General features: G+C 37.7%; 1 protein-coding gene across 5 annotated transcripts in view; it reads right to left on the minus strand.

Annotated features, from left to right (window-relative positions):
• The window catches only part of kif17 (kinesin family member 17), a 38426-nt gene that overhangs the window by 8432 nt on the left and 5532 nt on the right, over positions 1 to 24462 (minus strand). For 4 of the 5 annotated variants that reach the window (XM_015337287.2, XM_069183873.1, XM_015337288.2 and 1 more), the window contains 9 exons: positions 23446 to 23635; positions 22202 to 22654; positions 21519 to 21622; positions 19416 to 19578; positions 18816 to 18916; positions 18348 to 18463; positions 17647 to 17875; positions 16318 to 16576; positions 15451 to 15542 (listed from right to left, as the gene is read on the minus strand). In XM_015337287.2, the coding sequence (XP_015192773.2) occupies positions 15451 to 15542; positions 16318 to 16576; positions 17647 to 17875; positions 18348 to 18463; positions 18816 to 18916; positions 19416 to 19578; positions 21519 to 21622; positions 22202 to 22654; positions 23446 to 23635 (1707 nt within the window). The remainder of the gene's footprint in view (positions 1 to 15450; positions 15543 to 16317; positions 16577 to 17646; positions 17876 to 18347; positions 18464 to 18815; positions 18917 to 19415; positions 19579 to 21518; positions 21623 to 22201; positions 22655 to 23445; positions 23636 to 24462) is intronic. The other variant, XM_015337289.2, reaches the window with a different exon arrangement.

Raw genomic sequence — 24462 nt, forward strand, 5'->3', positions numbered from 1 at the left:
ATCTGAAAGCACAGAAAATGCATCAAAACATTTCCAGGAGTGTTTAAACCCTAACCCTAACCCTAGCTCGGGTACTTATAGAAAAAGTTTCAAAATCCCGGCATCAAAACACTGTGCTAAAAATGTTACCCAAATAACTCCAGATCACTCAGAAATACTTCATGTAGCAGTGTTGGCATATAATAAATGTATCTAATGTGAATCTGTTTGATATTTGCACTATTTCTTCGTTTTGTAACCTGCATCAGAAATAAAGTATACAATAAGCATATATTGTTCCATGTAAAGGTTTGTATTACAATTGCCACTTAATTTTACCGCAAAACATCATTTTATATAGACTGAAATGCAAAAATAAGTGAGATTATCATGCAGAAAGTGTGTTTGCAAACTTTTGTGTTTTGACCATTTTTGATTGACAGGTACATACATGGCTTAGCAAAAACTGCAAAATTGGGCAAAATTGATTTGTTGAGGAAACAACAAAACAACACCTTTCCTGCAATTTAAACGCATCTGAAAGCACAGAAAATGCATCAAAACATTTCCAGGAGTGTTTAAACCCTAATCCTAACCCTAGCTCGGGTACTTATAGAAAAAGTTTCAAAATCCCGGCATCAAAACACTTTGCTAAAAATGTTACCCAAATGACTCCAGATCACTCAGAAATACTTCATGTAGCAGTGTTGGCGTATAATAAATGTATCTAATGTGAATCTGTTTTAAATTTGCACTATTTCTTCTTTTTGTAACCTGCATCAGAAATAAAGCATACAATAAGCATGTATTGTTCCATGTAAAGGTTTGTATTACAATTGCCACTAAATCTTACCGCAAAACATCATTTTATATAGACTGAAATGCAAAAATAAGTGAGATTATCATGCAGAAAGTGTGTTTGCAAACTTTTGTGTTTTGACCATTTTTGATTGACAGGTACAGTACATGGCTTATTAAAAACTGCAAAATTGGGCAAAATTGATTTGTTGAGGAAACAACAAAACAACACCTATCCTGCAATTTAAACGCATCTGAAAGCATAGAAAATGCATCAAAACATTTCCAGGAGTGTTTAAACCCTAACCCTAACCCTAGCTCGGGTACTTATAGAAAAAGTTTCAAAATCCCGGCATCAAAACACTGTGCTAAAAATGTTACCCAAATGACTCCAGATCACTCAGAAATACTTCATGTAGCAGTGTTGGCATATAATAAATGTATTTAATGTGAATCTGTTTGAAATTTGCACTATTTCTTCTTTTTGTAACCTGCATCAGAAATAAAGTATACAATAAGCATATATTGTTCCATGTAAAGGTTCGTATTACAATTGCCACTAAATCTTACCGCAAGACATCATTTTATATAGACTGAAATGCAAAAATAAGTGAGATTATCATGCAGAAAGTGTGTTTGCAAACTTTTGTGTTTTGACCATTTTTGATTGACAGGTACATACATGGCTTAGCAAAAACTGCAAAATTGGGCAAAATTGATTTGTTGAGGAAACAACAAAACAACACCTTTCCTGCAATTTAAACGCATCTGAAAGCATAGAAAATACATCAAAACATTTCCAGGAGTGTTTAAACCCTAACCCTAACCCTAGCTCGGGTACTTATAGAAAAAGTTTCAAAATCCCGGCATCAAAACACTGTGCTAAAAATGTTACCCAAATGACTCCAGATCACTCAGAAATACTTCATGTAGCAGTGTTGGCATATAATAAATGTATTTAATGTGAATCTGTTTGAAATTTGCACTATTTCTTCTTTTTGTAACCTGCATCAGAAATAAAGCATACAATAAGCCTGTATTGTTCCATGTAAATGTTCGTATTACAATTGCCACTAAATCTTACCGCAAAACATCATTTTATATAATGTAGACTGAAATGCAAAAATAAGTGAGATTATCATGCAGAAAGTGTGTTTGCAAACTTTTGTGTTTTGACCATTTTTGATTGACAGGTACAGTACATGGCTTATTAAAAATTGTAAAATTGGGCAAAATTGATTTGTTGAGGAAACAACAAAACAACACCTATCCTGCAATTTAATCGCATCTGAAAGCATAGAAAATGCATCAAAACATTTCCAGGAGTGTTTAAACCCTAACCCTAACCCTAGCTCGGGTACTTATAGAAAAAGTTTCAAAATCCCGGCATCAAAACACTGTGCTAAAAATGTTACCCAAATGACTCCAGATCACTCAGAAATACTTCATGTAGCAGTGTTGGCATATAATAAATGTATCTAATGTGAATCTGTTTGATATTTGCACTATTTCTTCGTTTTGTAACCTGCATCAGAAATAAAGTATACAATAAGCATATATTGTTCCATGTAAAGGTTTGTATTACAATTGCCACTTAATTTTACCGCAAAACATCATTTTATATAGACTGAAATGCAAAAATAAGTGAGATTATCATGCAGAAAGTGTGTTTGCAAACTTTTGTGTTTTGACCATTTTTGATTGACAGGTACAGTACATGGCTTATTAAAAACTGCAAAATTGGGCAAAATTGATTTGTTGAGGAAACAACAAAACAACACCTTTCCTGCAATTTAAACGCATCTGAAAGCATAGAAAATGCATCAAAACATTTCCAGGAGTGTTTAAACCCTAACCCTAACCCTAGCTCGGGTACTTATAGAAAAAGTTTCAAAATCCCGGCATCAAAACACTGTGCTAAAAATGTTACCCAAATGACTCCAGATCACTCAGAAATACTTCATGTAGCAGTGTTGGCATATAATAAATCTATTTAATGTGAATCTGTTTGAAATTTGCACTATTTGTTCTTTTTGTAACCTGCATCAGAAATAAAGTATACAATAAGCATATATTGTTCCATGTAAAGGTTCGTATTACAATTGCCACTAAATCTTACCGCAGAACATCATTTTATATAGACTGAAATAGAAAAATAAGTGAGATTATCATGCAGAAAGTGTGTTTGCAAACTTTTGTGTTTTGACCATTTTTGATTGACAGGTACAGTACATGGCTTATTAAAAACTGCAAAATTGGGCAAAATTGATTTGTTGAGGAAACAACAAAACAACACCTATCCTGCAATTTAATCGCATCTGAAAGCATAGAAAATGCATCAAAACATTTCCAGGAGTGTTTAAACCCTAACCCTAACCCTAGCTCGGGTACTTATAGAAAAAGTTTCAAAATCCCGGCATCAAAAAACTGTGCTAAAAATGTTACCCAAATGACTCCAGATCACTCAGAAATACTTCATGTAGCAGTGTTGGCGTATAATAAATGTATCTAATATGAATCTGTTTTAAATTTGCACTATTTCTTCTTTTTGTAACCTGCATCAGAAATAAAGCATACAATAAGCCTGTATTGTTCCATGTAAATGTTCGTATTAAAATTGCCACTAAATCTTACCGCAAAACATCATTTTATATACTGTAGACTGAAATGCAAAAATAAGTGAGATTATCATGCAGAAAGTGTGTTTGCAAACTTTTGTGTTTTGACCATTTTTGATTGACAGGTACATGCCTTATTAAAAACTGCAAAATTGGGCAAAATTGATTTGTTGAGGAAACAACAAAACAACACCTATCCTGCAATTTAAACGCATCTGAAAGCACAGAAAATGCATCAAAACATTTCCAGGAGTGTTTAAACCCTAACCCTAACCCTAGCTCGGGTACTTATAGAAAAAGTTTCAAAATCCCGGCATCAAAACACTGTGCTAAAAATGTTACCCAAATGACTCCAGATCACTCAGAAATACTTCATGTAGCAGTGTTGGCGTATAATAAATGTATCTAATGTGAATCTGTTTTAAATTTGCACTATTTCTTCTTTTTGTAACCTGCATCAAAATTAAAGTATACAATAAGCATATATTGTTCCATGTAAAGGTTTGTATTACAATTGCCACTAAATCTTACCGCAGAACATCATTTTATATAGACTGAAATACAAAAATAAGTGAGATTATCATGCAGAAAGTGTGTTTGCAAACTTTTGTGTTTTGACCATTTTTGATTGACAGGTACATGCCTTAATAAAAACTGCAAAATTGGGCAAAATTGATTTGTTGAGGAAACAACAAAATAACACCTTTCTTGCAATTTAAACGCATCTGAAAGCACAGAAAATGCATCAAAACATTTCCAGGAGTGTTTAAACCCTAACCCTAACCCTAGCTCGGGTACTTATAGAAAAAGTTTCAAAATCCCGGCATCAAAACACTGTGCTAAAAATGTTACCCAAATGACTCCAGATCACTCAGAAATACTTCATGTAGCAGTGTTGGCATATAATAAATGTATCTAATGTGAATCTGTTTTAAATTTGCACTATTTCTTCTTTTTGTAACCTGCATCAGAAATAAAGCATACAATAAGCCTGTATTGTTCCATGTAAATGTTCGTATTACAATTGCCACTAAATCTTACCGCAAAACATCATTTTATATACTGTAGACTGAAATGCAAAAATAAGTGAGATTATCATGCAGAAAGTGTGTTTGCAAACTTTTGTGTTTTGACCATTTTTGATTGACAGGTACAGTACATGCCTTATTAAAAACTGCAAAATTGGGCAAAATTGATTTGTTGAGGAAACAACAAAACAACAGCTTTCCTGCAATTTAAACGCATCTGAAAGCACAGAAAATGCATCAAAACATTTCCAGGAGTGTTTAAACCCTAACCCTAGCTTGGGTACTTATAGAAAAAGTTTCAAAATCCCGGCATCAAAACACTGTGCTAAAAATGTTACACAAATGACTCCAGATCACTCAGAAATACTTCATGTAGCAGTGTTGGCGTATAATAAATGTATCTAATGTGAATCTGTTTGAAATTTGCACTATTTCTTCTTTTTGTAACCTGCATCAAAATTAAAGTATACAATAAGCATATATTGTTCCATGTAAAGGTTCGTATTACAATTGCCACTAAATCTTACCGCAGAACATCATTTTATATAGACTGAAATACAAAAATAAGTGAGATTATCATGCAGAAAGTGTGTTTACAAACTTTTGTGTTTTGACCATTTTTGATTGACAGGTACATGGCTTATTAAAAACTGCAAAATTGGGCAAAATTGATTTGTTGAGGAAACAACAAAACAACACCTATCCTGCAATTTAAACGCATCTGAAAGCACAGAAAATGCATCAAAACATTTCCAGGAGTGTTTAAACCCTAACCCTAACCCTAGCTCGGGTACTTATAGAAAAAGTTTCAAAATCCCGGCATCAAAACACTGTGCTAAAAATGTTACCCAAATGACTCCAGATCACTCAGAAATACTTCATGTAGCAGTGTTGGCATATAACAAATGTATCTAATGTGAATCTGTTTGATATTTGCACTATTTCTTCTTTTTGTAACCTGCATCAAAATTAAAGTATACAATAAGCATATATTGTTCCATGTAAAGGTTCGTATTACAATTGCCACTTAATTTTACTGCAAAACAACATTTTATATAGACTGAAATGCAAAAATAAGTGAGATTATCATGCAGAAAGTGTGTTTGCAAACTTTTGTGTTTTGACCATTTTTGATTGACAGGTACATGGCTTATTAAAAACTGCAAAATTGGGCAAAATTGATTTGTTGAGGAAACAACAAAACAACACCTATCCTGCAATTTAAACGCATCTGAAAGCACAGAAAATGCATCAAAACATTTCCAGGAGTGTTTAAACCCTAACCCTAACCCTAGCTCGGGTACTTATAGAAAAAGTTTCAAAATCCCGGCATCAAAACACTGTGCTAAAAATGTTACCCAAATGACTCAAGATCACTCAGAAATACTTCATGTAGCAGTGTTGGTGTATAATAAATGTATCTAATGTGAATCTGTTTGAAATTTGCACTATTTCTTCTTTTTGTAACCTGCATCAGAAATAAAGCATACAATAAGCATATATTGTTCCATGTAAATGTTCGTATTACAATTGCCACTAAATCTTACCGCAAAACATCATTTTATATACTGTAGACTGAAATGCAAAAATAAGTGAGATTATCATGCAGAAAGTGTGTTTGCAAACTTTTGTGTTTTGACCATTTTTGATTGACAGGTACAGTACATGGCTTATTAAAAACTGCAAAATTGGGCAAAATTGATTTGTTGAGGAAACAACAAAACAACACCTATCCTGCAATTTAATCGCATCTGAAAGCATAGAAAATGCATCAAAACATTTCCAGGAGTGTTTAAACCCTAACCCTAACCCTAGCTCGGGTACATATAGAAAAAGTTTCAAAATCCCGGCATCAAAACACTGTGCTAAAAATGTTACCCAAATGACTCCAGATCACTCAGAAATACTTCATGTAGCAGTGTTGGCATATAATAAATCTATTTAATGTGAATCTGTTTGAAATTTGCACTATTTGTTCTTTTTGTAACCTGCATCAGAAATAAAGTATACAATAAGCATATATTGTTCCATGTAAAGGTTCGTATTACAATTGCCACTAAATCTTACCGCAGAACATCATTTTATATAGACTGAAATAGAAAAATAAGTGAGATTATCATGCAGAAAGTGTGTTTGCAAACTTTTGTGTTTTGACCATTTTTGATTGACAGGTACAGTACATGGCTTATTAAAAACTGCAAAATTGGGCAAAATTGATTTGTTGAGGAAACAACAAAACAACACCTATCCTGCAATTTAATCGCATCTGAAAGCATAGAAAATGCATCAAAACATTTCCAGGAGTGTTTAAACCCTAACCCTAACCCTAGCTCGGGTACTTATAGAAAAAGTTTCAAAATCCCGGCATCAAAAAACTGTGCTAAAAATGTTACCCAAATGACTCCAGATCACTCAGAAATACTTCATGTAGCAGTGTTGGCGTATAATAAATGTATCTAATATGAATCTGTTTTAAATTTGCACTATTTCTTCTTTTTGTAACCTGCATCAGAAATAAAGCATACAATAAGCCTGTATTGTTCCATGTAAATGTTCGTATTAAAATTGCCACTAAATCTTACCGCAAAACATCATTTTATATACTGTAGACTGAAATGCAAAAATAAGTGAGATTATCATGCAGAAAGTGTGTTTGCAAACTTTTGTGTTTTGACCATTTTTGATTGACAGGTACATGCCTTATTAAAAACTGCAAAATTGGGCAAAATTGATTTGTTGAGGAAACAACAAAACAACACCTATCCTGCAATTTAAACGCATCTGAAAGCACAGAAAATGCATCAAAACATTTCCAGGAGTGTTTAAACCCTAACCCTAACCCTAGCTCGGGTACTTATAGAAAAAGTTTCAAAATCCCGGCATCAAAACACTGTGCTAAAAATGTTACCCAAATGACTCCAGATCACTCAGAAATACTTCATGTAGCAGTGTTGGCGTATAATAAATGTATCTAATGTGAATCTGTTTTAAATTTGCACTATTTCTTCTTTTTGTAACCTGCATCAAAATTAAAGTATACAATAAGCATATATTGTTCCATGTAAAGGTTTGTATTACAATTGCCACTAAATCTTACCGCAGAACATCATTTTATATAGACTGAAATACAAAAATAAGTGAGATTATCATGCAGAAAGTGTGTTTGCAAACTTTTGTGTTTTGACCATTTTTGATTGACAGGTACATGCCTTAATAAAAACTGCAAAATTGGGCAAAATTGATTTGTTGAGGAAACAACAAAATAACACCTTTCTTGCAATTTAAACGCATCTGAAAGCACAGAAAATGCATCAAAACATTTCCAGGAGTGTTTAAACCCTAACCCTAACCCTAGCTCGGGTACTTATAGAAAAAGTTTCAAAATCCCGGCATCAAAACACTGTGCTAAAAATGTTACCCAAATGACTCCAGATCACTCAGAAATACTTCATGTAGCAGTGTTGGCATATAATAAATGTATCTAATGTGAATCTGTTTTAAATTTGCACTATTTCTTCTTTTTGTAACCTGCATCAGAAATAAAGCATACAATAAGCCTGTATTGTTCCATGTAAATGTTCGTATTACAATTGCCACTAAATCTTACCGCAAAACATCATTTTATATACTGTAGACTGAAATGCAAAAATAAGTGAGATTATCATGCAGAAAGTGTGTTTGCAAACTTTTGTGTTTTGACCATTTTTGATTGACAGGTACAGTACATGCCTTATTAAAAACTGCAAAATTGGGCAAAATTGATTTGTTGAGGAAACAACAAAACAACAGCTTTCCTGCAATTTAAACGCATCTGAAAGCACAGAAAATGCATCAAAACATTTCCAGGAGTGTTTAAACCCTAACCCTAGCTTGGGTACTTATAGAAAAAGTTTCAAAATCCCGGCATCAAAACACTGTGCTAAAAATGTTACACAAATGACTCCAGATCACTCAGAAATACTTCATGTAGCAGTGTTGGCGTATAATAAATGTATCTAATGTGAATCTGTTTGAAATTTGCACTATTTCTTCTTTTTGTAACCTGCATCAAAATTAAAGTATACAATAAGCATATATTGTTCCATGTAAAGGTTCGTATTACAATTGCCACTAAATCTTACCGCAGAACATCATTTTATATAGACTGAAATACAAAAATAAGTGAGATTATCATGCAGAAAGTGTGTTTACAAACTTTTGTGTTTTGACCATTTTTGATTGACAGGTACATGGCTTATTAAAAACTGCAAAATTGGGCAAAATTGATTTGTTGAGGAAACAACAAAACAACACCTATCCTGCAATTTAAACGCATCTGAAAGCACAGAAAATGCATCAAAACATTTCCAGGAGTGTTTAAACCCTAACCCTAACCCTAGCTCGGGTACTTATAGAAAAAGTTTCAAAATCCCGGCATCAAAACACTGTGCTAAAAATGTTACCCAAATGACTCCAGATCACTCAGAAATACTTCATGTAGCAGTGTTGGCATATAACAAATGTATCTAATGTGAATCTGTTTGATATTTGCACTATTTCTTCTTTTTGTAACCTGCATCAAAATTAAAGTATACAATAAGCATATATTGTTCCATGTAAAGGTTCGTATTACAATTGCCACTTAATTTTACTGCAAAACAACATTTTATATAGACTGAAATGCAAAAATAAGTGAGATTATCATGCAGAAAGTGTGTTTGCAAACTTTTGTGTTTTGACCATTTTTGATTGACAGGTACATGGCTTATTAAAAACTGCAAAATTGGGCAAAATTGATTTGTTGAGGAAACAACAAAACAACACCTATCCTGCAATTTAAACGCATCTGAAAGCACAGAAAATGCATCAAAACATTTCCAGGAGTGTTTAAACCCTAACCCTAACCCTAGCTCGGGTACTTATAGAAAAAGTTTCAAAATCCCGGCATCAAAACACTGTGCTAAAAATGTTACCCAAATGACTCAAGATCACTCAGAAATACTTCATGTAGCAGTGTTGGTGTATAATAAATGTATCTAATGTGAATCTGTTTGAAATTTGCACTATTTCTTCTTTTTGTAACCTGCATCAAAATTAAAGTATACAATAAGCATATATTGTTCCATGTAAAGGTTTGTATTACAATTGCCACTAAATCTTACCGCAGAACATCATTTTATATAGACTGAAATACAAAAATAAGTGAGATTATCATGCAGAAAGTGTGTTTGCAAACTTTTGTGTTTTGACCATTTTTGATTGACAGGTACATGCCTTAATAAAAACTGCAAAATTGGGCAAAATTGATTTGTTGAGGAAACAACAAAATAACACCTTTCTTGCAATTTAAACGCATCTGAAAGCACAGAAAATGCATCAAAACATTTCCAGGAGTGTTTAAACCCTAACCCTAACCCTAGCTCGGGTACTTATAGAAAAAGTTTCAAAATCCCGGCATCAAAACACTGTGCTAAAAATGTTACCCAAATGACTCCAGATCACTCAGAAATACTTCATGTAGCAGTGTTGGCATATAATAAATGTATCTAATGTGAATCTGTTTTAAATTTGCACTATTTCTTCTTTTTGTAACCTGCATCAGAAATAAAGCATACAATAAGCCTGTATTGTTCCATGTAAATGTTCGTATTACAATTGCCACTAAATCTTACCGCAGAACATCATTTTATATAGACTGAAATACAAAAATAAGTGAGATTATCATGCAGAAAGTGTGTTTGCAAACTTTTGTGTTTTGACCATTTTTGATTGACAGGTACATGGCTTATTAAAAACTGCAAAATTGGGCAAAATTGATTTGTTGAGGAAACAACAAAACAACACCTATCCTGCAATTTAAACGCATCTGAAAGCACAGAAAATGCATCAAAACATTTCCAGGAGTGTTTAAACCCTAACCCTAACCCTAGCTCGGGTACTTATAGAAAAAGTTTCAAAATCCCGGCATCAAAACACTGTGCTAAAAATGTTACCCAAATGACTCCAGATCACTCAGAAATACTTCATGTAGCAGTGTTGGCATATAACAAATGTATCTAATGTGAATCTGTTTGATATTTGCACTATTTCTTCTTTTTGTAACCTGCATCAAAATTAAAGTATACAATAAGCATATATTGTTCCATGTAAAGGTTCGTATTACAATTGCCACTTAATTTTACTGCAAAACAACATTTTATATAGACTGAAATGCAAAAATAAGTGAGATTATCATGCAGAAAGTGTGTTTGCAAACTTTTGTGTTTTGACCATTTTTGATTGACAGGTACATGGCTTATTAAAAACTGCAAAATTGGGCAAAATTGATTTGTTGAGGAAACAACAAAACAACACCTATCCTGCAATTTAAACGCATCTGAAAGCACAGAAAATGCATCAAAACATTTCCAGGAGTGTTTAAACCCTAACCCTAACCCTAGCTCGGGTACTTATAGAAAAAGTTTCAAAATCCCGGCATCAAAACACTGTGCTAAAAATGTTACCCAAATGACTCAAGATCACTCAGAAATACTTCATGTAGCAGTGTTGGTGTATAATAAATGTATCTAATGTGAATCTGTTTGAAATTTGCACTATTTCTTCTTTTTGTAACCTGCATCAAAATTAAAGTATACAATAAGCATATATTGTTCCATGTAAAGGTTTGTATTACAATTGCCACTAAATCTTACCGCAGAACATCATTTTATATAGACTGAAATACAAAAATAAGTGAGATTATCATGCAGAAAGTGTGTTTGCAAACTTTTGTGTTTTGACCATTTTTGATTGACAGGTACATGCCTTAATAAAAACTGCAAAATTGGGCAAAATTGATTTGTTGAGGAAACAACAAAATAACACCTTTCTTGCAATTTAAACGCATCTGAAAGCACAGAAAATGCATCAAAACATTTCCAGGAGTGTTTAAACCCTAACCCTAACCCTAGCTCGGGTACTTATAGAAAAAGTTTCAAAATCCCGGCATCAAAACACTGTGCTAAAAATGTTACCCAAATGACTCCAGATCACTCAGAAATACTTCATGTAGCAGTGTTGGCATATAATAAATGTATCTAATGTGAATCTGTTTTAAATTTGCACTATTTCTTCTTTTTGTAACCTGCATCAGAAATAAAGCATACAATAAGCCTGTATTGTTCCATGTAAATGTTCGTATTACAATTGCCACTAAATCTTACCGCAGAACATCATTTTATATAGACTGAAATACAAAAATAAGTGAGATTATCATGCAGAAAGTGTGTTTGCAAACTTTTGTGTTTTGACCATTTTTGATTGACAGGTACATGGCTTATTAAAAACTGCAAAATTGGGCAAAATTGATTTGTTGAGGAAACAACAAAACAACACCTATCCTGCAATTTAAACGCATCTGAAAGCACAGAAAATGCATCAAAACATTTCCAGGAGTGTTTAAACCCTAACCCTAACCCTAGCTCGGGTACTTATAGGAAAAGTTTCAAAATCCCGGCATCAAAACACTGTGCTAAAAATGTTACCCAAATGACTCCAGATCACTCAGAAATACTTCATGTAGCAGTGTTGGCATATAATAAATGTATCTAATGTGAATCTGTTTGAAATTTGCACTATTTCTTCTTTTTGTAACCTGCATCAGAAATAAAGCATACAATAAGCATATATTGTTCCATGTAAATGTTCGTATTACAATTGCCACTAAATCTTACCGCAAAACATCATTTTATATACTGTAGACTGAAATGCAAAAATAAGTGAGATTATCATGCAGAAAGTGTGTTTGCAAACTTTTGTGTTTTGACCATTTTTGATTGACAGGTACATGGCTTATTAAAAACTGCAAAATTGGGCAAAATTGATTTGTTGAGGAAACAACAAAACAACACCTATCCTGCAATTTAAACGCATCTGAAAGCACAGAAAATGCATCAAAACATTTCCAGGAGTGTTTAAACCCTAACCCTAACCCTAGCTCGGGTACTTATAGGAAAAGTTTCAAAATCCCGGCATCAAAACACTGTGCTAAAAATGTTACCCAAATGACTCCAGATCACTCAGAAATACTTCATGTAGCAGTGTTGGCGTATAATAAATGTATCTAATGTGAATCTGTTTGAAATTTGCACTATTTCTTCTTTTTGTAACCAGCATCAGAAATAAAGCATACAATAAGCATGTATTGTTCCATGTAAATGTTCGTATTAAAATTGCCACTAAATCTTACCGCAAAACATCATTTTATATACTGTAGACTGAAATGCAAAAATAAGTGAGATTATCATGCAGAAAGTGTGTTTGCAAACTTTTGGGTTTTGACCATTTTTGATTGACAGGTACAGTACATGGCTTATTAAAAACTGCAAAATTGGGCAAAATTGATTTGTTGAGGAAACAACAAAACAACACCTACCCTGCAATTTAAACGCATCTGAAAGCACAGAAAATGCATCAAAACATTTCCAGGAGTGTTTAAACCCTAACCCTAACCCTAGCTCGGGTACTTATAGGAAAAGTTTCAAAATCCCGGCATTAAAACACTGTGCTAAAAATGTTACCCAAATGTCTCCAGGTCACTCAGAAATACTTCATGTAGCAGTGTTGGCGTATAATAAATGTATCTAATGTGAATCTGTTTGAAATTTGCACTATTTCTTCTTTTTGTAACCTGCATCAAAATTAAAGTATACAATAAGCATATATTGTTCCATGTAAAGGTTCGTATTACAATTGCCACTAAATCTTACTGCAGAATATTATTTTATATAGACTGAAATACAAAAATAAGTGAGATTATCATGCAGAAAGTGTGTTTGCAAACTTTTGTGTTTTGACCATTTTTGATTGACAGGTACATACATGGCTTAGCAAAAACTGCAAAATTGGGCAAAATTGATTTGTTGAGGAAACAACAAAACAACACCTTTCCTGCAATTTAAACGCATCTGAAAGCACAGAAAATGCATCAAAACATTTCCAGGAGTGTTTAAACCCTAACCCTAACCCTAGCTCGGGTACTTATAGGAAAAGTTTCAAAATCCCGGCATCAAAACACTGTGCTAAAAATGTTACCCAAATGACTCCAGATCACTCAGAAATACTTCATGTTGCAGTGTTGGCGTATAATAAATGTATCTAATGTGAATCTGTTTTAAATTTGCACTATTTCTTCTTTTTGTAACCTGCATCAGAAATAAAGCATACAATAAGCATGTATTGTTCCATGTAAATGTTCGTATTACAATTGCCACTAAATCTTACCGCAAGACATCATTTTATATACTGTAGACTGAAATGCAAAAATAAGTGAGATTATCATGCAGAAAGTGTGTTTGCAAACTTTTGTGTTTTTACCATTTTTGATTGACAGGTAGAGTACATGGCTTATTAAAAACTGCAAAATTGGGCAAAATTGATTTGTTGAGGAAACAACAAAACAACACCTTTCCTGCAATTTAAACGCATCTGAAAGCACAGAAAATGCATCAAAACATTTCCAGGAGTGTTTAAACCCTAACCCTAGCTCTGGTACTTATAGGAAAAGTTTCAAAATCCCGGCATCAAAACACTGTGCTAAAAATGTTACCCAAATGACTCCAGATCACTCAGGAATACTTCATGTAGCAGAGTTGGCGTATAATAAATGTATCTAATGTGAATCTGTTTGAAATTTGCACTATTTCTTCTTTTTGTAACCTGCATCAGAAATAAAGTATACAATAAGCAAGTATTGTTCCATGTAAAGGTTCGTATTACAATTGCCACTAAATCTTACCGCAAGACATCATTTTATATAGAGTGAAATGCAAAAATAAGTGAGATTATCATGCAGAAAGTGTGTTTGCAAACTTTGGATTTTTGACCTTTTTTGATTGACAGGTACATGGCTTAGCAAAAACTGCAAAATTGGGCAAAATTGATTTGTTGAGGAAACAACAAAACAACACCTTTCCTGCAATTTAAATGCATCTGAAAGCACAGAAAATGCATCAAAATGTTTCCAGGAGTGTTTAAACCCTAACCCTAACCCTTGCTCGGGTACTTATAGAAAAAGTTTCAAAATCCCGGCATCAAAACACTGTGCTAAAAATGTTACCCAAATGACTCCAGATCACTTAAAACATGTCCAGGAGTGTTTAAACCCTAACCCAAGCTTGGGTTCTTCTAGAACAAATTTAAAAACCTGGCATCACAACTGTGTTGAAAATGTTACCCAAATGACTCCAGATCACTTAGAAACATTTAAAGTAGCAGTGTGGGCATATAATAAAACATCATTTTGTCTGGATTGACCCAATCCAGACAAATGGTTGAAACCTGTTTAAACCGTGGATTCCTAAAATTAATGAACCAAGTAAGATTGGTTAAATGGTCCCCTTTCATCTGACACCCTTTTATATCCCCATGGTTCATTAAAAAGGCAGATATCTGAAGCCAGCTAAGGCTGAAATCTTATACGTTTTACTCAGTTTCGTGGCAATGCATCTTTTACCCAATCTATCCAACTTGAAAGAAAACTGTGATCCTATTGTGTGCATTTAACACGGAGAACAGGAGGCACTTCTAGGTACACCCCTACCCCGGTATCCTGGCCAAATTTCCCCATCAGCCTTTATCAATCATGGCCTCCTAACAATCCCCCTCTGTGAATTGGCTTCATACCTCTGCTCTCCTCCCCACTGAGAGCTGGTGTGTGGTGAGCGTTCTGGCGCACTATGGCTGCCATCGCAATATCCAGGTGGGGCTGCACATTGGTGGTGGTGGAGGGGATCCCCATTACCTGTAAAGCGCTTTGAGTGGAGTGTCCAGAAAAGTGCTATATAAGTGTAAGCAATTATTATTAATTATTATTATTATTACTTCTGTACGTTAAGGATTGTGGGAGGGAGGGACAAGCTTGTGAAGGTGATACAGTGTTTTCTTTCAAGAACCGACGGGATGAGATCCTCGGAGCAATGGGCTAGATGTGTGTAAACTCTCCCTTTTTGTTGCCGGTATGTTCTTCAGGTGTCCACCACTGTGGAAGAGAACGGTGCGCTCGCACTCACCAGCAGCGACTCTCCATTCTCCGCCGAAGAGTTCCTCCGCCCTGAGAGCCGACCCTGATTGGCCATGTTGCCTGAACCCAGAGGGGGTACTGCTGGAAGAGATGAACGGCAAGGCTGTTCCACACACCTCCTGAAAAGTCTGGACCCACTCAAGGTATCATTTAAATAAAAGGGTAGTCCAGTATGACGGAGCTTTAAGACTGTAGCAGAGAAGTGAAGGTGGTATCAGTATGACACAACGGAGCAGGCGGGAGGGTAGATTTGGTCATGGCTGGGTTCTGCAAGTGAAAACCCTGACCACAGCATGAGTTCTGCAGCCAAGACAACTTACTGTAAATACCTGCTGTGCCACAAGCAACAGCAATCATCTTTTCTAAAGTGGGTGTGAGAAATAAACAGTACTTTTACTGGATTGGACTGCGATTTGTTCTAGAGAATTCATATTCCGTAACAGATACTGCATGACTGTAACAATCACTGTCTTATTAATCATTCATCACTGAATATGGGATGTCTCAGGAGAATTAATGTCTCATAGTTTCTTATTTTTAATATATGTAATGCATACTGTAAACTATTCTAGCTTTGTAATAGCAGCACGGTTCTGCATAATGTTTGACAGTGAATTGTTTTGAGAAATGCAAGTCATGTGTTTAGACGTGACAAGACATAAATAAAAAACTTCATTTCGGGCAGACAGACCTGCTGTCTGTTGGACACTTTTTGTAAAAGTGAAAGAATGGAAAATAAAACCAGGCTATTAAACGCATATTGTACATATTACTCAATAAAAACAAAATGACATATAGAGGCTATTTTGTAGTAGTGGGTGAGTCCGGCCAGCATTCTGATTCCCTACCACCTCACCTGCAGGCAGGGACGTTTTCTGTACCACCACCTCTGGCAGCCTCCAGGTGGCGCCGTCCTCATCCCAGACAGCCTCCCGACGCAGGCGGTCCACGTTGCTATAGTTGCAGTCGCGCCGGATGAGCGGCTGCACGCGCTCCAGGATCTGCTGCAGGAGCTGAGCCTCGCGCTCCAGCCGGCGGATGGCAGCCAGGTAGTCGATGCGCTCCAGCTCAAACTCGGACTGCAGGTCCTGGATCTCGATCCGCGCAGCCTTCAGCTGGACCGAAAGAGTCAAAAGTAAGGTTAAAATCCCCCATTTCAGCATTACGCAGAAATGAATCATTCTGATTCCTATACAGGGGGGCTGAATGAAATTGTTTATGTTGTATGAAATTACCAGTAGTGAATACATTGTTAGGGCAGCATAGTGGTGCAGTAGTTTAGATAAGATAAGATCACTTTATTGGCCATATACAATTTCTTGTATTATGAATTTGTTTTTTTGCATACCATAACTTGCTCTCCATGAGACACACAGACAGGGAGAGAAGCTTGGGGTCAGAGCGCAGGGGCAGCCATTTATACAGCACCCCTGGAGCAGCTGGGATTAAGGGCCTTGCTCAGGGGCCCAACAGAGTATTTTTTTACCAATTTACCAATTTAGAAAAAGGCAAACTATTCTATGATGAATAGTTAAGAGTGCAGAATTTAAATAAGATATGTTTTCTTAAAAATGTACCATGTAAGAACTCTACAAAGTAATACTTAATTTTGTTTGCTTTTTTTGTTCAGTTTTTGCCACCACAATACAAAAATATTTTGCTGCTCGGGAATCTGTCCGGTGAACAGTAACAACGGGCTCAAAGGAATGTTCTAAAATAATTAAAATCTTTTTAGTCTTGAACAGAAAAGATGACTAGTTCAAGTATAGAAAATTCTCAGATGCAGGTGACAGAAGTCAACCCTATTGGGTGTCTTCACAGTCTACAGCGAAATGCAAAGCAAAGGAAACAAACAGAGACCAACAGTAATACAACAGAGTATTTTAAAATGAAGAACGGGGAATGTTATTTTCCGTAAAAGGTTGTAGAAGACTGGAACAAGCTACCCAGCCATGGTATTAAAGTCAACAGCTGGATGAGATCCTCATTAAATTAATTAGTGAATGAACTGGATCCCTTCATGTACGTAATGTGATTTTAGATCCTTTGGGATCAAAAAGGGATATACAAATACAATTATTACTTTAAAAGACTTTGCTTAGTGGCACAGTGAACGATAACTGGAGCACATAGAATAGTAAAAGCAAAAAAAGGGAGCAAGACAGCATCGATCCGGAGGTCTGACCTTCTTCTGTGAGTTTTCCAGCAGCATGCTCTTGGCATGCACCTCCTCCTGGATGGAGTCATAGACCTGGAGCAGCACGCTCTCGCCCTCCTCGCCGTTCTCGCTCAGCGCCTCCACCAGCTGCCTCTTCCGCTGGTCCGCCAGGCGCTGCCTCTGCCGGTGCCGCTGCCGCAGCTCCTCGTTGCGCGCCTGCTCTCCCCCGACGAACTCCTGCTCCAGCTGCTGCAGCCTGGCGGGACACAGCGCCCTCTTCTCAACCCGCTCGCCCTGGCTCACGAGCCGCGCGCCCTCCCGCTGCTGTGTAGAACACTCCCCACAACCGTGCCAGCCAGCAGCCATGTCCCCCTGCAGCTCACAGCTGGCAGCCCACTGAAGCAAGGCAGGTGTGAGCCTGGTCAGTACCTGGAGGGTACTGAGTCTTTAAACACTACGGCCAGCTTACAGCACATCACCATGTGGACCATCATACACTTCCAAATGTACTACTTTGACACTTACTCCCCATGAATACTACACATCTAGAAAGAAAGGAAACAAATATCTATTCTAAAACCAATTTCAACAACAATATCATATTAGGGACAAAGGGCCAATGAAAGGGAGTGATCAGTGAGTAATTCTAGATACTAAAGCTTTCCAGGCACTCTAGAACCCCACACAAACTTCTGATTGCATTACAAATGTCCAGTTGATCTCTTTACCTCTCCAATGCGTGTTTCTGGTCCAGGGGTCCTGGTGTGGCGCTGGGGGGCACCTCGGTCTGCTCCTCTCCCCCTGTGCCAGTGTGCCGGGACACCTGTGGCTGGCTCACATGCACCTGGAAAAGACAGGCATGATGTCAGTACAGTCATCTAGGCAGAATGTACTCACCTACTTGGCTAAAGACTATGCCACAAGTTATTGCCAAAAAAGCAGGAGGCTTACAGATAATGAGCATCAAAAGAAACATAGAGCTTAAAACTTTACCAAATTCTCAAAGTTATTATATGGAAAATGACAAAACCTACACTGACATTTTATTGAACAGATGTGACATGAGTCAGCTCATGATGCTGATTAACATTTATTATCAATTATCAATATAATCTTGATAATTGATCTTGGTTCCACTATAGGGGTTTTCCTACTATTCAGAACCTTCACAGCAGATGATGAGGGAACCATTCTACCTTGGCCAGGGACTGTTCCACTCCGGAGACGTCCTGGGGGGCAGCAGTGCCGGGTCGAGACAGATCCTCATCAGCAGCCTCTACCGCAGTGCAAGGGACCCCTACAGCAAGAGACAAGCAGAACCTCTTCTGTCTCTTCTGTAAGTTTGCAGTGCAGACCTGAAGACCACTGTGTCTGAGTTGTGCATATACACTGCCCTCAGTTGTGCTTATCATAGCAGATCATCCTTTTTACCTTTTAAAAGTGTCATTCACTTTCAATGTCTAAGGCTTTGCAATACATGTAGTTCCAGGAGTTTCCTAAAAGGTGACAGGCAACAAACTCAGCAAGCATAATAAACACAGGGAACTGCAAGGTCTGCTTTCATAAATTGGATTCTTAAACTGGTCTGAAAACATGATGTACTGTAGCATTTTTCCCTATTAAGTACTGCATACACAAAACCATGCAAATAAGTAGAACAATTACAAAATATTGTCCTAAATTGATATTAGGCATTCAAATTATGGAAGAAGAATGAAACTAACCCTGTCAGAGCTATCATCAGGATTTTGGAGATCGGCTTCTAAGGCTCTGCAGTCACAGGGCGGTGGTCTTACCTGTACTGGAGACTCGGCCTGTGCTTAGTGTCTGTCTACCCAGGCTGGACAGTTTGGCTTCGTAGGAGGTGCGAAGTGCAGCAATATCCTCCTGTAGCTTGGCCTTCGACTCCTGCTCTGCATCGTATTCCGCCTGCAGCCTTGCCAGCTTCTCCTCATACTCCTGCCCACACAAATGCAGAGACTCAGTTTTAAAAAATCCAGATAATTCCTTACACGTGCATAGCACTTTTCTGGACAATCTACTGAAAGAGTTATTTACAGGTAATGGGGACTCCCCTTCACCATTATCAGTGTGCAGCTTCCACTTGGATGATGCAACAGCAGCCAAAGTGCACCAGTAACGCTCCCCATACACCAGCTCTCAGAGGGGAGGAGAACAGAGTGATGAAGCCATGGTAAAGACCAGGAAGATAATCCAGCCAGGACACTGGGGTAACAAACCTGCTGTTTTTGAGAAATACGCAGGGATTTTTAATGACCACTGAGAGCCAGAAACTCGGTGTAATGTCTCATCTGGAGGACACTTTTTAATAGTATAGTGTCCCCATCACTATACTGGACCTACACAGACCACAGGTTGAGCGCCCCCTACTGATCCCACTAACACCTCTTCCAGCATCATCCTTAGTTTTCCCAGGAGGTCTCCCATGCTTAGCTGCAGGGGGTTGCCAGTTATGAACTGCAGAGTGATACAGCTGCTGGCTATAACGTAGCTTCAGCAAATCCCCTCCACAACAGCACTCTGCAGCAGCACATTGCCCTTCACTCTGCTCACGAGAGATTGGAGCAAAGCTGGAGATTTACAGAGGAGGAATTAATTACAGAACAACATTCCTGGAACCTGACTCAAAACCTTAGTGTCAGAATATGGGATTCCAAGCAGACATCACCAGCATGCCTCCAGACAACTGTCAGGCCCTGTGTCCCCACTAGGACACTGAGGTCTGCTTCAGGCTGATTAGCAATGCAAGGCAAGGGCTCTAGCCCCAGTTCTCTGTGAGCCCCAGTGGTGGAACGACCTGTCTGCCTAAGTCAGAACTACAGACTCAATCTCCATCTTCCAGAAGAAACTGAAAACTCATCTCTACAGGATCTACTGAATTCGGAAGCACACGACTAAACCCAGACTTAGTGACTATGAAACTGTTTTACTACTTCCTGTGCATCAAGCAGCACTGAAACTCCTTAGCACTGTGCAACATTCTAGCATGTAATTTACAATGTGCGTACTGCTTTTGTGGTTTTATTGTTGTTTTATGCTACTGTTAGCTGCACCCTTTGCATCTTGAGCAGATGCCATTGCAAGTCACTTTGGATAAAATTGTCGGTCAAATGAATACATGTATATATGTGTCAAGGATACAAAACGCAGCAGCTACAAAAGATACTGCACAGCCTTTGGTGCAAGGGTGCACACTCTTTCCAAATAAGGAAAAAAAACTATAAAGTTTCATTGAGAAATAGACTGCAATGAACAACAACAAAGAACACGTTACTGCACACTTCATATCAACTCAGAATTCTAAAGCTCGACAGGTAGACAGATACCTGCATTCAACAAGACAGACCAATTCGGCAGTTTATTGGAGGACCTACAATAAGGCAGAACACGCATGCATGTGGAACCTTTATAGAACAAATACTGGAAGAATATTTCGCAGTTTATATATGTGAGAATGTCATCAATTCTTTTCCCACCAAACCCTAGACAGTCAGCTTCAAGGTTAAAAACATCTTGTTTTGAAAGTGTGTGAAAATAAACCTTTACGTGGTATTTAAGTAATTAACGAAAATAATCAATTTAATGAACTTACTTATACTGTAAGTATATAATTATAATATTAGTATTATACTTATAATAATAAGCAATATAATCATAATTGGATAAATAAATTAATAATCATGCACTACAGGCTTGGTAGGCAGAGACTGCATTGGAACAGCTAAAATCAGAGTTAATCAGAAACTGTCAAATAGCCCATATTGTAAAAACCAGAGGCTCTAATACAGGCAGCCAGTACAGTGGCTAAAGACTTTGCAGACTGCTCCGTGATGAGTTCAGACTGCTTGGTATTAGCCACATAATTTTTGGCACATTACCTGCCTTATCTTCTCTTTCTCGTCCTCACTGTCTGAGGCAGAGCTGGAGAAGGGCTGAGACTGTACGACACCGGGTGCTCCCGAGACCTTGCTGGCCAGCAGAGCTAAGAAGGTGGGAGAAAAATGAAACAGTTTTCTTCTGAGAAAAGAGGCAGTGAAGACAGTCAGAAATCTGTGGTAACGTTCTGTTAGTCATTAAATTCTTGTTTTATACACAGTGCCAAATTTGAATTTCTAATGCACACAGTATCATCATTCAGTTATTCAGGAAGCAATAAAGATACTTTGGGCTTCACTGTTTAAAATTAGACTAAAAATGGACAGTCTAGAAAAACAAAAGATAAGTGATGAACTTAGTTATACTGGACAAAACTACACAATCTTTAATTCAAGCCTCAGAAAATGCATAAGCAAAACATTTTCCAGATGGCCTAGCTGAAACTATTCGTCTGTCATAATCTGAAACACTCCTTTCAAAAGTCGCATAGGCTGGTTCTTGTAACTGAAGGCTTACTTTCTTCAATCCTTCAAGATACACTGAAGGTACATTAGTTTCACTTAAGCTGCAGGATGGGTTACAATTAACCAAACCTCAAAACTACAAGAAAAGCGTGACCTATTTAAATTAAATTACATTGTGCTGAACCGTGAAGTCATGGAGACGATCTGCTGGAAAGACTCACTGGAAATGTGAACATCTCCCAGCTGCCCGGACAGGAGAGAACGGAGCTGCTTGATTTCCTCCTGGTACTCCCGCAGGAGGGCATCCTTCGGGTCCTCATTGATGCGGGGCCGGTTCTGGATGCTCTTGGCACGGTTGGCGTAGCGGAGGGTGCTCAGGCTCTCCTCGTAGTTGTTATCCGCCGGCGAGAGGCAGGCCACCATGAGGGTGCGCGTGTTGCCCCCGAGAGAGTCCTGCAGCAGGCGGGTAAGCTTGGAGTCGCGATAGGGGATGTGCTTGGCGCGCCCATCCACCAGCGCCGAGATGACATTGCCAAGCGCCGACAGGGACAGGTTGATCTTGGTGGCCTCTCGCAGCCGCTCCCCAGTGGCGCCGGTCTTGGACTGACGCTCGCTGCCAGCCAAGTCCACCAGATTCAGCTTCCCTGCCCTCAGATGATCCTTCCCGCCTGCATCTGAGCCAGCCAGGGAGGAGGGAAGAAAAAGAGTCATTGAGGTCTTTTCAGATTTTAACATACAGGAGAACATACAGGCACATATCCTTTTAGACATTAGCAATAATAAGAATGAATAATTCCTTACACTTATATAGAGCTTTTCTGGACACTCCACTCAAAGCACTTTACAGGTAATGGGGATCTCGCATCCGTTGCTGATGCGACGGCAGCCATAGTGTGCCAGTATGCTCACCACACATCAGCTATTAGTGGGGAGGAGAACACAGTGATGAAACCAGTTTATAGACCAGGGATTAGGAGGCCATGACTGGTAAAAGCCAATAGGAAATTTGGCCAGGATGCCAGAGTTACACCCCTGCTCTTTTCAAGAAACGCCCTGGGATTTTTAATGACCACAGAGAGTCAGAACCCCGGTTTTGCATCTCATCCGAAGGACAGCGACTTTTCACAGTATAGTGTCCCTGTCACTATACTGGAGCATTAAGACTGCAGGGTGTGCGCCCTCTCCTGGCCCCACTAAAACCTCTTCCAGCAGCAACCTTAGTTTTCCCAGGAGGTCTTCCATCCAGGCACTGGGCAGGTTCACACATGCTTAGCTTCAGTGGGTTGCACGTTGTGAGTTGCTAACTTTGGAAAAACAAAGTTTTATTTGCATGTCTATTCTAGGCATTCTCCTCTTGTGCTTTTATTGGGGTGCCTATCCATGATAGAAGCAGTAGTATCAACATGGTAAGCTTTTGGGTGTCTGCAATTACAGTTGTACACTCTCCGCTGTTTGGCACTCTCACCAGTGTTGCAGATCTCCAGGTGAATGGTGAAGATGGAGTGGGAACGAGAGGAGTCCTTGTTCATTAGGGTGTAGCCCACTGAACGGTTTTTCCAGCCTTGATCCATGATGCGCTCACACTCCCCCACGCTGTGCACCACATGCATGGACAGATCCCGCACATATACGCCCCATTCCGGGTGCTCCTTCAGCTGCACAACACACAAGCACAGAGGGGATTGACTCTGGATCACTAAAGCACATTACAAAACTATTTTTTTCCCATGGTCTTTCTGGTCATGAATTATTCCTCAAATGACTGAGTGCATTATGGTTTTGTCAGGAAAAAATATATAGGAAAACGTTTGTCACCCATCTATCCTCTAGGAAACTTGGAGAATGGCCACAAGAAGACTTGGTATTGAACAGAACATGAAAAAGCTTTGATGGATGAATACTGTACATACAGTAGCTTGTATAATGCAAAGGAACACGTAAAGGTTCATTCCATGCCAAAAAGAAAAGAGAGACAACATTTCAGCTGTGGAGCCTTCTTCAGGTATCTTCAGCCTTCTTCTTTCAAAATGTTGTGTCTCTTTTCTTTTTAGCATGGAATAAACTTTTACTTGTTCCTCTGCAGCCTACATACTGTATGCTGACGTACCTCTCTGTTTGGATAGCTTGTGTGATGGTTAGTGTACTTTGCTTATTTTCAAGTGACATAACACCTTTTAAAACACAATTAACACTCATTGCATTTGCATTAGATCACAACTTAGTGAAAGAGAATAGTTGCTCTTTCATGATTTGATGCTTTAAAGAATTATTAACTGTTAAAAACAATTCTGTCAAAAATGTTATTGTCTCATTTCACAATTGGTCAAAATAAATGCACAACCACACAGACATAAATCAGCTGGTAAATATTTAAGATGTTCCAGTTTTAACATCGCCCAAATCCTAGAGTACCAGGATACATACTGTATCAGAATATCATCACACTCGCTAAAAAACATAAAAGTACCATACGTAGATTTCT

Source organism: Lepisosteus oculatus, chromosome 25 (genome assembly GCF_040954835.1).
Source record: "Lepisosteus oculatus isolate fLepOcu1 chromosome 25, fLepOcu1.hap2, whole genome shotgun sequence".
NCBI classification, from domain to species: Eukaryota; Metazoa; Chordata; class Actinopteri; order Semionotiformes; family Lepisosteidae; genus Lepisosteus; species Lepisosteus oculatus.